General features: G+C 43.9%; 1 protein-coding gene across 8 annotated transcripts in view; it reads left to right on the top strand.

Moving 5' to 3' along the window:
• The window catches only part of TRIM2 (tripartite motif containing 2), a 159,868-nt gene that overhangs the window by 119,503 nt on the left and 24,677 nt on the right, over positions 1-15,688 (top strand). For all 8 annotated transcript variants that reach the window (XM_032855496.1, XM_032855492.1, XM_032855491.1 and 5 more), the window contains exons 4-6: positions 7,432-7,583; positions 8,771-8,951; positions 10,061-10,784. In XM_032855496.1, the coding sequence (XP_032711387.1) occupies positions 7,432-7,583; positions 8,771-8,951; positions 10,061-10,784 (1,057 nt within the window). The remainder of the gene's footprint in view (positions 1-7,431; positions 7,584-8,770; positions 8,952-10,060; positions 10,785-15,688) is intronic.

The following is a 15,688-nucleotide window of genomic DNA, read 5'->3' as shown; positions in this document are numbered from 1 at the left end:
ATAAATTGCTGCAGTTATTGCCATGGGTAAATCTTTAAAAACAATTCAAACACCTGAAGGTTAATAAAATCAGGTAATTAACAATAAAGCAGGATGTTATCCTCATAACTGCCTGGTGCTGATTAGCACACGTGGATGAAAGCCTGTCATTTGCTTTAAGTGCTGTGATACTATCTTTCTTCTAATTAAACTGTCATGGCTGTATTGTCCAATACAAAGAAGAATGGGAATAGTGGTCAGGGGTTTAAGAGGTTCTTTGCACGTAAAGCAGACATTTGCGCTCATGCTTGTGGTCCCTGGAACACAAATGATCATTAAACCCTGTTATGGCTTGCTTAGGCACCTTACTAACAAGGATGTTAAGAGGTGCAAAGGAGAGAGCCTTATTAAGAATGCCCTACCACTGGGGTGCCTGAGTGGCTCAGTGGGTTAAGCCTCTGCCTTTGGCTCGGGTCATGATCTTGGAGTCTTGGGATTGAGCCCCATGTTGGGCTCTCTGCTCAGCAGGGAGCCTGCTTCCTCCTCTCTCTCTGCCTGCCTCTCTGCCTGCTTGTGATCTCTATCTCTCTGTCAAATAAAAAAAAAAAAAAAAAAAAAAAAAAAAGAATGCCCTACCACTAACAAGTCCCCACTTCCACAAGCCCCAGCGTGGCCACAAGGCCCTGACCACCCTTCCCACTATGTTAGTAATGCATACTTCTTGCCTTGTCATTTTCACAAATGGTAACTACCTGTCAACAAAAATAAGCTAGTCCTAGCCTCTGGCCCATCCACCCTGGGAACACCAGCATCATGTCACTCACAATGGATGAGCTCCGCTGAGTCTCACACTTCGAACAGTGACCTCTCAGTCAGAGGTCAGAACCTGAGCACAAGCATTTGAGAATGACTGGTCGTGCACATTTCGGAATGATTCTAGGGCCTTTGTTTCCAAGAAACACTTAGGAGACCAAACCGGGGACAATTACCCAGGTACCCTGCTATCTCTTCGAAGATGCGTTTCTTTTTTAATTAAGGGGAAATTCACATAGCATAAAATTAAACAGCCATTTCAAGTTATACAACTCAGGCAGGCTCTTGATTTTGGCTCAGGTCATGATCTCAGGGTTCTGAGATCGAGCCCCACCCACGTCAGGATCTTCAGTGGACATGGAGCCTGCTTAAGATTCTCTCTCTCCCTCTGCCTCTTCTCCCTGCCCCCTCCCGCCTGCTTACTCTCCCTCTATAAAAAATAATAATTAAAAAAATTAAAATATACAGTTCAGTGGTTTTTGTATATTCAACAGGTTGTGCAAATATCACCACTAATTCCAAAACTTTTTCATCATGTCACTCCCCATTCTCTCTTTCCCATAACGCCTGGCAACCACCAGTGTGCGTTCTATCTCTATAGATGTGTCCGTTATAGACATTTGATATAAATCAGTCATAAATTAGGGGCCGTTTTGAATCTGGATTCTGTCACTTAGCATAATGTTTCCAAAGTTCATCTACATTGTAGTATATAGAACTTTGTGCCTTTTTTATGGATAAATAATATTTCATCATCTGGATATACCACAATTCATTTGTCCATTCATCAGTTGTTGGAGATTAGGGTTGTTCCCACTTTGGGGCTATTGTGACTAACACTATGGACATTTTGGTACAAGTTTTCGTGTGGATGTATGTTTTCAGTTTTCTTGGGTATATACCTAGAAGTGGAATTCCTGGGTCACATAATCATTCTGTTCTTAGCTTTTGAGGAGGCACCAAATTGTTTTCACGGTGACTTCTCCATTTTACATTCCTGCCAGCAAAGTAGGAGAGTTCTGATTTTTCCACATTTTCACCAACACTTGTTATTATCTGACTTTTTGAGTCCAGCCATCCTAGTCGGTGTGGAGTATCTCTTCGTGGTTTTGATTTGGATTTTCATAGTGATTAATAATGTTGAGCATATTGTGAAAATTGGCCATTTGTATATTTTCTTTGGAGAAATGTCTCTCCAAGTCCTTTGCCAATTTTTGAATTGGGTTCTTGAGTTGTAGGGATTCTTGATGTGTTCTGGGTACTTCATCCTATCAGATATATGGCAAGCAAATATTTTTTCCTATTCTTTTCACTCTCTCTTTTTTTTAAAGCTTTTATTTTTAAGCAATCTCTGTACCCAATGTGGCACTCAAACTCACAAGTTCGAGATGGAGAGTCACATCCTCTCTTGACTGAGCCAGCCAGGTGCCCCTCTTTTTACTTTTTTGATCATATCTTGATTGTGCCCTTGATGCACCAGATTTTTTTTTTATTAACATATAATGTATTATTAGCCCCTGGGGTACAGGTCTGTGAATCATCAGATCATCAGGCTTACACATTTCACAGCACTCACCATAGCACATCCCTCCCCAATGTGATGCACAGAATTTTTTGATGAGGTACAATTTATCAGCTTTTTGTTGTTGTTACTTATGCTGTTGGTGTCCTATCTAGGAAACCACTGTGAAATCATAAGTCATAAAGATTTACTCCTATTTTTTTTCTAGGAGTTTTATAGTTTTAGCTTATATGTTTAGGCCATTAATCTATTTTGAGGTAATTTTTGTAGATAGAGCAAAGTAAAAGTACCACTTCATTCTTTTACATGTGGATATCCAGTGGTCTTGGCATCATTTGCGGAAAAGGCTATTTTTTTCCTCCATCGTGTGGTCTTGGCACCCTTGTCAAGAATCAGTTGACCAGGGGCGCCTGGGTGGCTCAGTGGGTTAAAGCCTCTGCCTTCAGCTCGGGTCATGATCCTAGGGTTCTGGGATCAAGCCCCACATCAGGCTCTCTGCTCGGCAGGGGGTCTGCTTCCTCATCTCTCTCTGCCTGCCTCTCTGCCTATTTGTGATCTCTGTCTGTCAAATAAATAAATAAAATCTTTAAAAAAAAAAAAAAGAATCAGTTGACCACAAACATATGGTTTTATTTCTGGACTCACAGTTCTACTCCATTGTTCAATATGTCTAGCCTTATGTCAGTAACCTAGTATTTTGATTATTCTAGGTTGGCACTAAGTTTTGAAATTGGGAAGTCTGAATATTCCAATTTTTTTTCCCCAAGATTGTTTTGGCTGTTCAGGGTCCCATTTAATTCCATCTGAATTTTAGGAATAGCTTGTTCACTTCTGTGAAGAGGGATGCTTGAATTTTGATAGATATTTCACTAAATCAATAGATCAATTTTGGGCATGTTGCCCTCTTAACAATTTTAAGTCTTCGAGTTCATGAGCATGAATTATTTTTACATTAATTTCCATTATTTAGGTATTCTTTCATTCTTTCAACAATGTTTTGTAGTTTTCAGTGTACAAGTCTTAAACCTTCTTGGTTAAATTTATTCTTAAATATTTTCTATTCCTTTGATGCTAGTATAAATGGAATTATTTTCTTTATTTTATTTTTTTAATTTATTTATTTGACAGAGAGAGAGAGAGATCACAAGTAGGCAGAGAGGCAGGCAGAGAGAGAGGGAAGCAGGCTCCCCACTGAGCAGAGAGCCTGATGCGGGGCTTGATCCCAGGACCCTGGGATCATGATCCGAGCCAAAGGCAGAGGCTTTAACCCACTGAGCCACCCAGGCACCCCTAAATGGAATTATTTTCTTGATTTCATTTTTGGATTGTTCATTGCAAAGTATTTAGAAATACAACTGATTTTTGTTTGTTGATCTTATATCCTACAGCTTTGCTGAATTCATGTGTTAGTCCTAATAGTTTTGTTGGGGAGGGAGGCCTCGGTGGATGGTGTATTCTTTAGGGCTTTCTATATATAAGATCATATCATCTCGGAATAGAGAAATTCTTACTTCTTTCTTTCCAAAGTGTATGCATTTTATTGCTTTTACTTGCCTAAATGCCCTGGCTCAAACTTTCAGTACATTGCTGAGTAGAAATGGCAAGAGTGGTCATCCTTGTCTTGTTCTTTTATCTTAGGGGATCACCATAAGGTATGATGTTAGTTGTAGGATTTTTGTAGAAACCTCTTATCAAGTTGAGGAAGTATTCTTCTATTTCTAGTTTGATAAGTGTTTTTATCATGAAATGGTATTAGATACTGTCAATTTTTTTTTTTCTGCATCAATTGAGATGACCATGTGGGTTCCCCCAACTTTATTCTATTAGTGTGGTGTATTACATATACTAATTTTTTTATGTGAACCACTTTTGCAGTCCTGGCTTAAACTCCACTTGTTCATACTGTATAATCCTTTTAATATACAGCTTGATTCAGTTTACTGGTATTTTGTTAAGGATTTTTGCCTCTATATTCATAAGGGATATGAACTTTTCTTGTGATGTCTTTCGCTTTGGTGTTGGGGTTGTTGGCCTAATAGAATAAGTTAGGGTATGTTCTCTCATCTTCTATTTTTTGAAGAGTTTGGAAGGATTGGTATTAATTCTTCTTTAAATGTTTGGTAGAATTCATCAGTGAAGCCATCTGGTCCTGGACTTTTCTTTGTTGGAAGTTTTCTGAATACTGATTCAATATCTGATTATAGGTCTGTTCAGGTTTTCTATTTCTTCTTTGGGTCAGTTTTGGTAGTTTGTGTGTTTCTAAGAATTTATCCATATTATCGATATTATTCAATTCGTTGGCATACAACTGTCCCTAGTATCCTGTTTGTCAATGTTGTTGATCCTCACAAAGAACCAACTTTTGGTTTCATTGATTCTCTCTATTGTATTTCCATTTTCTGTTTTGTTTATCTCCACTTTCATCTTTATTATTTTCTTTCTTCTTCTTGATTTGGTTTTTTGGGTTTTTTTTAAGATTTTTTTTTTAAGATTTTATTTATTTATTTGACAGACAGAGATCACAAATAGGCAGAGAGGCAGGCAGAGAGAGATGAGGAAGCAGGCTCTCTGCAGAGCAGAGAGCCCAATGTGGGGCTCGATCCCAGGACCCTGGGATCATGACCTGAGCCTAAGGCAGAGGCTTTAACCCACTGAGCCACCCAGGCCCCCCTTCTTGCTTTCGTTTTAATATGTTCTTCTTTTCTAGTTCTTTAAGGTTGAAATTTAGATTTATTGATTTGAGATCTTTCTTTTTTTTAAAGTAGGCATTTATAACTAACATTTTGCTCTGAGTGCTGTCTCATAAGTTTCAGTATATTGGGTTTTCATTTTTACTCATCTCAAAGTATATTCTAATTTCCCTTGTGATTTCTTCTCTGACTCATTGTTCAAGAGTAATTTATTTAATCTTCCAGGTTTCCTTCTGTTACAGATTTCTAATTTAATTCCATTGTGGCCAGAGAAGATACCTGTGTGATTTTAATCTTTTTAAATTTATCAAGACTTTTGTGACCTAATATATGGTCTAATCTGGAGAACTTTTCATGTGTACTTGACAAAAATGTGTATTCTATTATTGAATAGAGTGTTCTATAGATGGCTGTTAGGTCTAGTTGCTTTAGTTGCTTTATTGATCTTCTGTCTATGTGTTAGATCATTAATGAAAGTGGGGTATTGAAATCTCCAGCTATTTTTGGCCTATTCATTTCTCCCTTCAGTTCTGTCCGATTTTACTTCATATATTTTGGGGCTCTGTTGTTGGGTACACATTTGCTTGTAATTGTCATATCTTCTTGATAAATTTATCATCTAATCATAATATAATGTCCTTCTTTATCTGTTGTAACAGCTTTTGTCTTAAAGTTTATTTTGTCTGATATTAGAATAGCCACTCCAGTTCCCTCTCTCTTTCTGTTTCTTTTTGGGGGAGGGGGAAGCAGGGAGAGGCAGAAGGAGAGAAAGAGATTGAGAATCCTCAGCAGCCTCCACACCTAGGGTGGAGCTCGCAGACCCAGGACTCCATCTCACAACCCTGAGTTCATGACTTGAGCTGAAATCAAGCATCCCGCGCTTAACTGAACCACCCAGGCACCCCACTCCTGCTCTCCTCTGATTACTCTTTGCATGGAATATTTTTTCACCCTTTTAATTTCAATCTATTTGTGTCTTTGACTCTAAAACGAGACTCTTATAGACAGCATACAGTTCATTCAAAGAGCAATTTTTGAATACTTACTTTGTGCAAGCAATTACTTAGGCTCTGGGTAAGAGACTTCCTGTGTTCAGGAACTTAATATCTTATAAATAGTTCATAAAATGGGGTATAAATAAAGTTGCTTTGGTGGGAACTTTCACTTTGTGAAAATCCACCAATCTTTAGGAAGACTTTTGCCCTTTTCTATATGTGTCTTATACTTTAAGAAAAAGTCCCCTCCAAGAAGCACTTCGGGAATTCAAAATTGGAAGAAGTTATTTTCAGCTGAGAGAATAGGGGAATGCCTTCACCCGGAAACTGACTTTTGAAAGGCTTTATGTTATATTGTTACTGAGAGTTTGTCATAATCAGGATAAGTGGCTTTATTTTCATGGAAGCAGATGATACCATCATCTTCATCATCATCATCATCATATCATTTGCTGCTGCTTCATCATGCCAGTACCAAGCATCATCTACTTCTTCGTGCATATTAACCTACTGAATTCTCAAAGGAGCCCTAGGAAGTAGGTTACTATTATTGTCTTTATTTGACAGAGGAAAACTTGAGACACAGTGAAGTTACCTAAGTGGTAGAGCCAGAGTACAAATTGCTCCATACAGCTTATCTCTTAGAGAAAGAGTATCAGTTCTCAAAGTATGGTTCAGGAACCCTTTGGGACCCAAGATCCTTTGTGGGGAGGGCAAGTCCACAGATCAAAACTGTATTTATAATAATACTAAGGCATTATACGCCTTTTTCACTCTCATTCTCTCAGGAGTGTACAGTGCAATTTTCCAGAGACAATATGATCTGTGCTGTCACAACAGCAGAATTGCAGAAGCAGATATGAGAATCCAGTTGTCTTCTATTAAGCCAGACACTGAAGGAAATGTTGCAAGTGGGAAACAATACCACTCTTCTCACAACATTTTTTTGTTTTGCCAAATAGAGTTATCGTTCATGAATTGTATTGTTCATGTTAACATTTAGTGGGCTTATTACTGCTTTTAATAAATTAATAAATATTTAAAAGTTTTGTTTCAGTTTTTCAGATAAATATCTATAGATACAATTCACATACATAAAAGCACTTTGGAGTCCTCAGGCATTTATAGAGAGTGGGAAAGTGTCCTAAGATCACAGAGTTTGAGCATCACAGTCCCACGCTGTTCAGCTCTTAGGTAATAGCCACGGAAGAGCTGGTTTTGTGAGGACAGCAGCAGCTTTGGAGTCTGGTCCACCTCTGTTTGAGACCTGCACAATCAATTTACCCTTCCTTTACTTCTGTGACATCGGACATACTGCCTACATCCTGGGAAAGCCATGAGCATTCCATGAGAAGGCCGACTAAAGGCCTAGCGTATAGTAAGCACCCGATTAGTGGTATTGAACCAGACCCTTTTTTTGCGCTACCCACAGGTGATGGACTTTTACTGCCAGTCTTGCGAGACCGCCATGTGTCGGGAGTGCACTGAGGGGGAGCATGCGGAACACCCCACAGTCCCCCTCAAGGACGTGGTGGAGCAGCACAAGGCCTCGCTCCAGGTCCAGCTGGACGCCGTCAACAAAAGGTGCACACGCCTCCCCCGGACTCCCGACTGGCTGAGCATGAGGCTTGCCCTCTGGATCTCCGGCCTCAGTGGGATAATAGGTTCACGCTACCTAAATAAATTCTCCTTTGATGGTGGATCTGTAGTCATAAACTAGTGAGTGATAAGGGTCATCCCCTGCCCCTTGGTAAAATTCTAACCTCCTTATGTTATGAGTGGTGGCATTTTTGTTTTAGTACCTTTTAATGACTAAATGAATAAAATACTTTCAGGGAAAATGCTCGCGGGAGATCCCTGAAATCCGTGCCTGAGACCAGGCTCTCTGAGTTTTTCTTAGTTGCTCTTTCTGACATATACTGGTATACTGGACCATTGTGTTGACTGTCACCAGCTTGTCTCTGTTTGAGCCCAGCAAAATAGTACCAAGCAGTGATTGTTCAATTTTCCTTATGTTTCCCTGCTTCTAGCCTTACTCTTTGGCATGGAAATGAGGGGAAAGGGTAGTTGTGCGATACATGAGAAAGACCAGAGAAAGGAAGTAAATAACCAACTGAAAATCCTCATCACCAACAGCTGGTAGTGAGAAAAGTATGGTTATTCTATAATAATTAAAGGAACTTGGAAACTTGCAAATGTTCCTTCTCTGAGGGAAGTCAGAGTCTGGATAAGTTTTTCATATGATTAGGTGAAAAGATACAGCTATATATTTAGAACAATGGTTCTCGATTGTGGGCAGTTATCCCTTGGAGGCATTTGGCAATGACCTGGAGACAGTTTGGTGTCACAATTGCGTGTGGGGGTGCTGTTGGCATCTGGCAGAAGACAGGATGCTGTTAAACATCTTATAACACACAGGATAGTCCCCTGCAACAAAGAAGCATGTGGCCTACAATGTTATAGTGTCAAGTTGGAGAAGTCTTGCTTCAGAATGAGGAGAAGCCATGGTGTTTAGAGAGCCTCAAGACTTTGTACCATCAATTATTAAAATTAGATGATTGATTAGATGAAGTAGACGTGGACCCTCAAAGTCTATTCTCTCAAAAGCAGTTAATTATGTCACGTCTTATTTATTCTGTTCTTCCGCTATTACTTTTTTGAAGATGATGAAAGGCAAAGAAAATGTTTTTTGACAAAACATAGTGTTTAGATAGATGTTTCTCTGTTTCTGGGTTGATGTTAAATAATGATCTTTAATGACTGTCCTCCAGGCTCCCAGAAATAGATTCTGCCCTTCAGTTCATCTCAGAAATCATTCATCAGTTAACCAACCAAAAGACCAGCATTGTGGATGACATCCATTCTACCTTTGACGAGCTCCAGAAGACTCTGAACGTGCGCAAAAGTGTGCTGCTTATGGAACTGGAAGTCAACTATGGCCTCAAACATAAAGTAAGATTCCAGCCATTCTCATAGATACACAGTAAGAGACATGGTATCCTGGGCACCTCTCTGCACTAGCTTACTGTGTTCTAATAATAGCAAAGGGGACTCAGATGGGTCCTTAATGTCATTGTTGCATAGTAAACAGTAGTTTTCTTTTTTAAACAATTTACTTATTTTAGAGAGCGAGAGAACGAGTAGAGCAGGGGAGGGACAGAGAGAGAAGGAGAGAAGGAGAAGCAGGCTCTGTGTTGAGCAGGGAGCCTGATGCCAGCTTGGTCCTGGGATCCCAGGATCATGACCCCAGCTGAAGGCAGATACTTAAACAACTGAGCCACCCGGGTGCTCCAACAGTAGTTTTCATTTAATGGCACATCCAGCTATTTTTTCCTTCCTCTTTTCAGCAAAGTTCTATGATTCTGTAACCATAAGGTCCAATTTATAATTTGACACAAGACTGAATATAAAGTCATATTTTCAGGATTTAGGTTTAAGCTGGATTATTTTCCTTCCTTGATTATAACGTCTAATAGTCTCTTAATTGCTCTCTCATGCACACCAACCTGTTAGTCAACTTCCAAGAGAACCCTGACTGCGGCCTTTAACATGTCCAATCACAAAGCCAGGGATCAAAAGCTTCTGCTATTAGGGTGTGGAGGGTTTTCATTAGTCTGGTTTCTGTTCCTTTAGGTGGCAACAGGGGATTTGGGGACTTTACGGAGAGATAATGAATAATGAATATTTCGGATGCCGGGCATAGCAATTTGTTTTCCCGGCTCCTAGTGGTGACGTTTCCGCTCGCCCCATCAAAAACACATGACCCAAGAAATATGTGTGTGGGAGAGTCTGGGCGAGGAGGAAAGGAAAGAGGTGGTACCGGGAACGCAATTCAGAATCAGGCTTTAGAAGCGGGTTCGCTGGGCGGGATTAAGTACCCCCCCACCCCCACTCCCCCCGGGAGAGCCAGCGGCGTGGGCAGGTGCAGGACCCGGTGGCGGCCCGCGGAGGGCGGTGCCCCCGCGCGCCGGCGCTCAGCGTTCGATGGGCTGAGCTCGTGCACCGAGGGGAGCGCTCACCCGACCTCGCTTCCCCCCAACCCCCCACCCCCACCCCCGCAGGTCCTTCAGTCGCAGCTGGATACTCTGCTCGAGGGGCAGGAAAGTATAAAGAGCTGCAGCAACTTCACGGCGCAGGCCCTCAACCATGGCACGGAGACGGAGGTGCTGCTCGTGAAGAAGCAGATGAGCGAGAAGCTGAACGAACTGGCCGACCAGGACTTCCCGCTGCACCCGCGTGAAAACGATCAGCTGGATTTTATCGTGGAGACCGAGGGGCTCAAGAAGTCCATCCACAACCTCGGGACGATTTTAACCACCAACGCCGTCGCCTCCGAGACTGTGGCCACGGGCGAGGGGCTGCGGCAGACCATCATCGGGCAGCCCATGTCCGTTACCATAACGACGAAGGACAAAGACGGCGAGCTGTGCAAGACGGGCAACGCCTACATCACCGCCGAGCTGAGCACGCCCGACGGCAGCGTGGCGGACGGGGAGATCCTCGACAACAAGAACGGCACTTACGAGTTTTTGTACACTGTCCAGAAGGAAGGCGACTTCACCCTGTCGCTGCGGCTCTATGACCAGCACATCCGAGGCAGCCCGTTCAAGCTGAAAGTGATCCGGTCGGCCGACGTGTCTCCCACCACCGAGGGCGTGAAGAGGCGCGTGAAATCCCCGGGGAGCGGCCATGTAAAGCAGAAAGCGGTGAAGAGACCCGCCAGCATGTACAGCACTGGGAAGCGAAAAGAGAATCCCATCGAAGACGATCTGATCTTCCGAGTGGGTAAGGAGAAGGCGCCGCCGCGCCCCATTGTCTGAGCGCTGCTCTGGTTAAGGGGCGCCGGGGAAAGGGTTGTGGCAAATGGGAACCTTGCGGGTCGGGACTTGGACCTGTAGGCGCTGCGGGACACTGGGGTATTTTATTAGGTGAGTTTAGGCAGTCTTTTCCGGAGATTTTAGGATTTATTCCCCCCCTTTCCTCCCTCCTCCTCCTCCCTCTTTCCTCTCTCCCTCCTCCTCCTTCTTCCTTCTCCTGTTACCTCCCTTCATCTTCGCCCGTCAGCCTCTCTCCCCTCTGTCCTCCTCCTTCCCCCCAAGTCCTCTCCACCTTCCGCCCCCCCCATCTCTCCAATTTCCCCCTCTCAGTCCTCCTCTCTGGTTCCCATCCCTCCTTCCCTCAGTTCCCTTCTTTCTCCCCCTTCCCTCCCCCCCTTCTCCTTGTGCTCTCCTCTCTCCCCCTTTCCTCGCTGCTCCTTCCCCACCTCCTCCTTTGTAACGCTAGTGCTGCATATTCATTGTAGAAAATTAGAAATGGAAAATAAGCAAAAAGAGAAAATAGAAAAAAATCACAGCACTCCCGAAATTTTGAAGGACATGTTGACCAACTCAGCACCCCCTGACCCCCCACTCCGGCCAAAGGAATGTCTTTAGCAGTAGCTAAAGGCAGAGCGATTGTTACTTGAGATCACTCCATTGTTTCTCTGAATCCCAGCTCTGGCTGCACTGTGGGCGGAGGGCCTAATGCCTCCCTGTCACTGCTTCTGTACCATAGGGCTGGGGATGGGGGACACGGAGCAGTCCAAGTGGTGGTCACTTCCAGGTGTATGTAGCTGGAGAGCAGCCCCAAAGAGGGGAGGGTGGGTGGAAAATATGGAGAATGGAATAGGGCTGGGGCGGAAACCAGGCGTAGAGCCAATAGATTGGAGAATGCAAATCTCAAATTCCCTTGTCTGCTTTATTGCCTCTGATTTTAACTGTTTATTCTCTCAGTAGAAAGCAAACTAAAGGTAAATATCAATGGACTTTGTCATTCTTCAGGAAAAAGCCTGCATTTTGGTTAATGTTTCCAAAAGTACCTTTATCTTTATCCTGCTTATCTTTCTGCCTCCTAAGTCCTGTGTTGCAGAATCTCTGAAAGGGCACTGTGTGAAGCCTGGGGTTCAAATAGATTGGGGAGACCTTAGCTTCAGTTAAGGAAAGTTGTTGTTGTTGTTTTAACCCCGGAACCTTTAGAATCTGCCAGTGTGCCCTGTAAGTCTCCAAGACAGGAGAAGGGATAACAGGCAGCACTTCCACAAAGCTTTCCTAAGCAGAGAACTTTTTCCATGGCACATCCTGGGAAACAAAGGCTCCTTGGAACCTCCTTGGTCAGCTGCTGCTCTTGTGTTAATACTGCATCTTGTAAAGGCCACGATGGGACATGTAACTTGTCCACTCACAGCCCGGAGGCCCTTCTCCCTTCACTGGCCATATGTGCCACATGAGTGCAGAAGTTGTAGACCTGCCTGCTGAAGAGGGATGGAGGAACTGGGCGAGGACCTGGGCAGTTGCAGGAGGGGGAGCCTCCCAGGTCTGCTACTCCGGTTCTGCCACTTAACTTGAACTTTAGGCAGGTCTCTCAGCTTCTCTGAGCTCCAGTTTCCATGTCCATAAAATGAGAGTAGAAGAAATACCTGTCTCGTGGAGCTGATGAAGTTCTAGAACATAGGTGAGGTCCGGTGGGGTGAGGTCTGGAGCCGATGACCAAGAAAGAATTCTTGAGACCTCTTTGGTGCAGAATGGTGGTTTATTAAAGCATGGGGGCAAGACTCATGGGCAGGAAGAGCTGCTGCCCGGGGGTTGTGAGGGGTGGCAGGTTATGTACCATGGGGTGGGGGAAGGAAAAGGGAGGTTTCAGTAGAACTTTCATATGCTAAAGAGGACCTACAAGATACCAGATACCAGAGGCCTTGCCTTTGCCAAGGTCGTTTTGCCCTTTTTAGCAAGCTATTAAGATAGTTGGGAGATTCCTAAAGAATGTCACATGTCCTACCCAGGAGTGGGGGTGGGGGAAGGTTGCTGGGTGTCAGCCTCTTGCTTTGTCCTCAGCCAGCCTTCTGTTCCCTCAGAGCCAGTCGTGAGTTTCAAGCTTAATGCCTGGTATGCTGTAGGAGTTAAATAAAAGAACTATTGGTTTGCACAGGCAATGAAGGTCCTTAGGTTTTCCCTACTTCCTTTTCTTCTAATTTTTTTTTTTTTACCCTTCCTGCTCCCCACTGATCTCCTGCATTGAGAACAAGCTCAGTGGGTCTCCTGCTCAATCCTTTCCCCCACCTCCTCCCCTGACCTCCTCCCCTAGCCAAGTGATCCCAGCCTGTTTCTCCAGGCAGTATGCCAAGTGGAAAAGGACAAAGATCGGGTCTGAATTCTAATTATCCTTAACAGCTGGGCAAGTAGCTTACCTTTTCTGAACCCAGTGCTCAGTTACTGGTAGTTGTTATTTTCCTATTGCTATTAATTTTAATCTCCATCATCACCACCGGTGATTCTCACCTGACATACCTCTTTGGGTGTTTCCCCCTACCATATTGATTTTGAATCCCCAGCTCCCACCAGAGAAGGGGGTGTACGCTTTTCCCTCCTGCCCCTTGCGAATTCACTGGTGATTCACTGGCACAGGTGGAAAGGTGTTTAAATGTTTAAACATCCGTCAAGAACTTAGAAGAGTGCCTGGCATATGGCACTGCGTCTGAACTTATTCATGAAGTAAAGATGCTGTCTCAATTTGCCAGGGCTGTCGTAACAAAATTGCATAGACTAGGTGGCTTAAACAAAGGAAATTTATTTTCTCACAATTCTGGAGACTGGAAGTCCAAGATCAAGGTGGTGCCAGAGTTGGTTTCCTATGAGGCCTTTCTCCTGGTCTTCTAGGTGGCTGTCTTCTTGCTGCTTTGTCCTTACAGGGTTGTCCCTCTGTGTATGCAGAACCCCTGATGTTTTTTTCTCTTCTTGTAAGAGATTAGGGCCTCACCGTAATGGCCTTATTTTAACTTAATTTAACTGGACCTTCTCTCCAAATGCAGTAACATTCTGAGGTACTGGAGGTTGGAACATGAATTTTGGGGGTTCAGCCCAGAGGTAAGGGCAGAAAGGAAAGCAGGTCTTTCAGGCCTGTTTCTCCTTAACTTTATGTTTTAATCCAGAGCTAGCCAAAAGACACCACTCACGGTGCAATAATTTGGCTCAAAAAGCGTTTCTAGAGCCTAGTGCCCTTTGCACACTATGCCAGGTGATGAGAATCTAGAGATGGAAGAAACAAGATTTCGCTCAAGGAGCTTACAGTCTGGGTGATAGATGTATCACTGCTTGACTAAATGTGGTGTTGCTCCAGTCTCTCCATCAGATGAGCAGGAGGTGAGAGAATTCACCTGAGGTGGAACCAGGGAGATAGAAGTTTTTGGAGTGGTGGGCGGGACAGCAGAGGAGAGACTGAGGCAGTGGGTGGGATTCGTTTTTAAAGAGGAAAGCTGAGGAGGTACAGGGATGTATGAACTCTTCCTTTTTTGGGGAGCCAGGCCGAGTTGTAAGTAGCCCATTGGTCAGTTAGGGCCTCCGGGTGTTTTGTTTTGTTTTAAAGATTTTATTTATTTATTTGACAGACAGAGATCACAAGTAGGCAGAGAGGCAGGCAGAGAGAGAGGAGGAAGCAGGCTCCCCGTGGAGCAGAGAGCCTGATTCGGGGCTCGATCCCAGGACCCTGGGATCATGACCTGAGCGGAAGGCAGAGGCTCAAGCCACTGAGCCACCCAGGCGCCCCAAGCCTCCGGGTGTCTTGAGGCTATTTTGAAGAGGGTCGTCTGAGGGGTGTGTCTGTATTCAGCCGGGTGCTCACTGGGGCCCTTTCTGCCTTCCGCTGCTCAAGCCTGTTGCCTAACAGCGGCCTCTACCTTTAATACCATGGGTTAGGGGGTGGAAGGCTAGGAAAAGGAGAAAGAATTTAAAGAAGGACACGAGCAAAGAGGAGGAGTTACCCAGGTTGACGGGTGGAAGTAGCACTCCAGGTCGAAGGACCGGTGCAAGGAGGAAAGGCTTGGTGAAGAGGAGTGAACTTGAGCGAGGTTTCTTCTCACATCCTGTGAGAAGATGCAGGGGAGCAAAGGCCGGCGCCATGGAACGTGGGGAAGGCACTGGCTGGAGATAAGGCTGGACAAGTCAGTGTCAGCGCCCACTGCTCCCTGAACACCCTCTGGGCTTCCATACCAGGCACCTGATCTCTGAATTCTTTCCCCAATTTTATCTTTTCCCCAAATTCCACCTTCTCCTTTGGAGTCTGCTGTGATGATTACTCTTCATGCATGGGCCTCATTTCCCAATGAGATTACAAATTGCTTGAGGTCAAAGATGATGGCCAACAATACCCCAAAGAATACTTGGCATAAGTACTTTATTCGTTTGAATAGGATCCAGTTGTGACCTTCCGCATGATTTAACTTCCCTCTCACCACTGTCAGGCTTCAGTGTTGTCCAGGAACACACAGACCAGACAACCCGGCGCTAAGCCCAAGGCTAGTCATTTACATGTATCCCCATGTCTGGAACTGTGCTACGCAATGTCAGGCAAACAGTGCTGGCCTTCTAAGAACTTGTCTTCTTGACATCTGTACTGTAGGCTACAGCAGGTAGAGTTTATATTAATAATTAGAAGCCTTTCAATTTTTTTTTTTTACAATTCTAACTTTATTATTTTTTTAAAAAGATTTTATTCATTTATTTGCCAGAGAGAGAGCATGCACAAGCAAGGGGAGTGGCTGGCAGAGAGAAACAGAGTCCTCATTGAGCAAGGATCATGACCTGAGGCAAAGGCAGACACTTAACTGACTGAGCCTCCCAGGCATCTCTATAATTTTGTTTTTGAACTTTAAGTTTCTC

The sequence above is a fragment of the Lontra canadensis genome, unplaced genomic scaffold (assembly GCF_010015895.1).
Source record: "Lontra canadensis isolate GAN:19392208 unplaced genomic scaffold, GSC_riverotter_1.0 scaffold10, whole genome shotgun sequence".
Lineage (NCBI taxonomy): Eukaryota > Metazoa > Chordata > Mammalia > Carnivora > Mustelidae > Lontra > Lontra canadensis.
The sequence above is the reverse complement of the archived record's forward strand: the minus strand, read 5'-3'. Positions and strand labels throughout refer to the sequence as shown.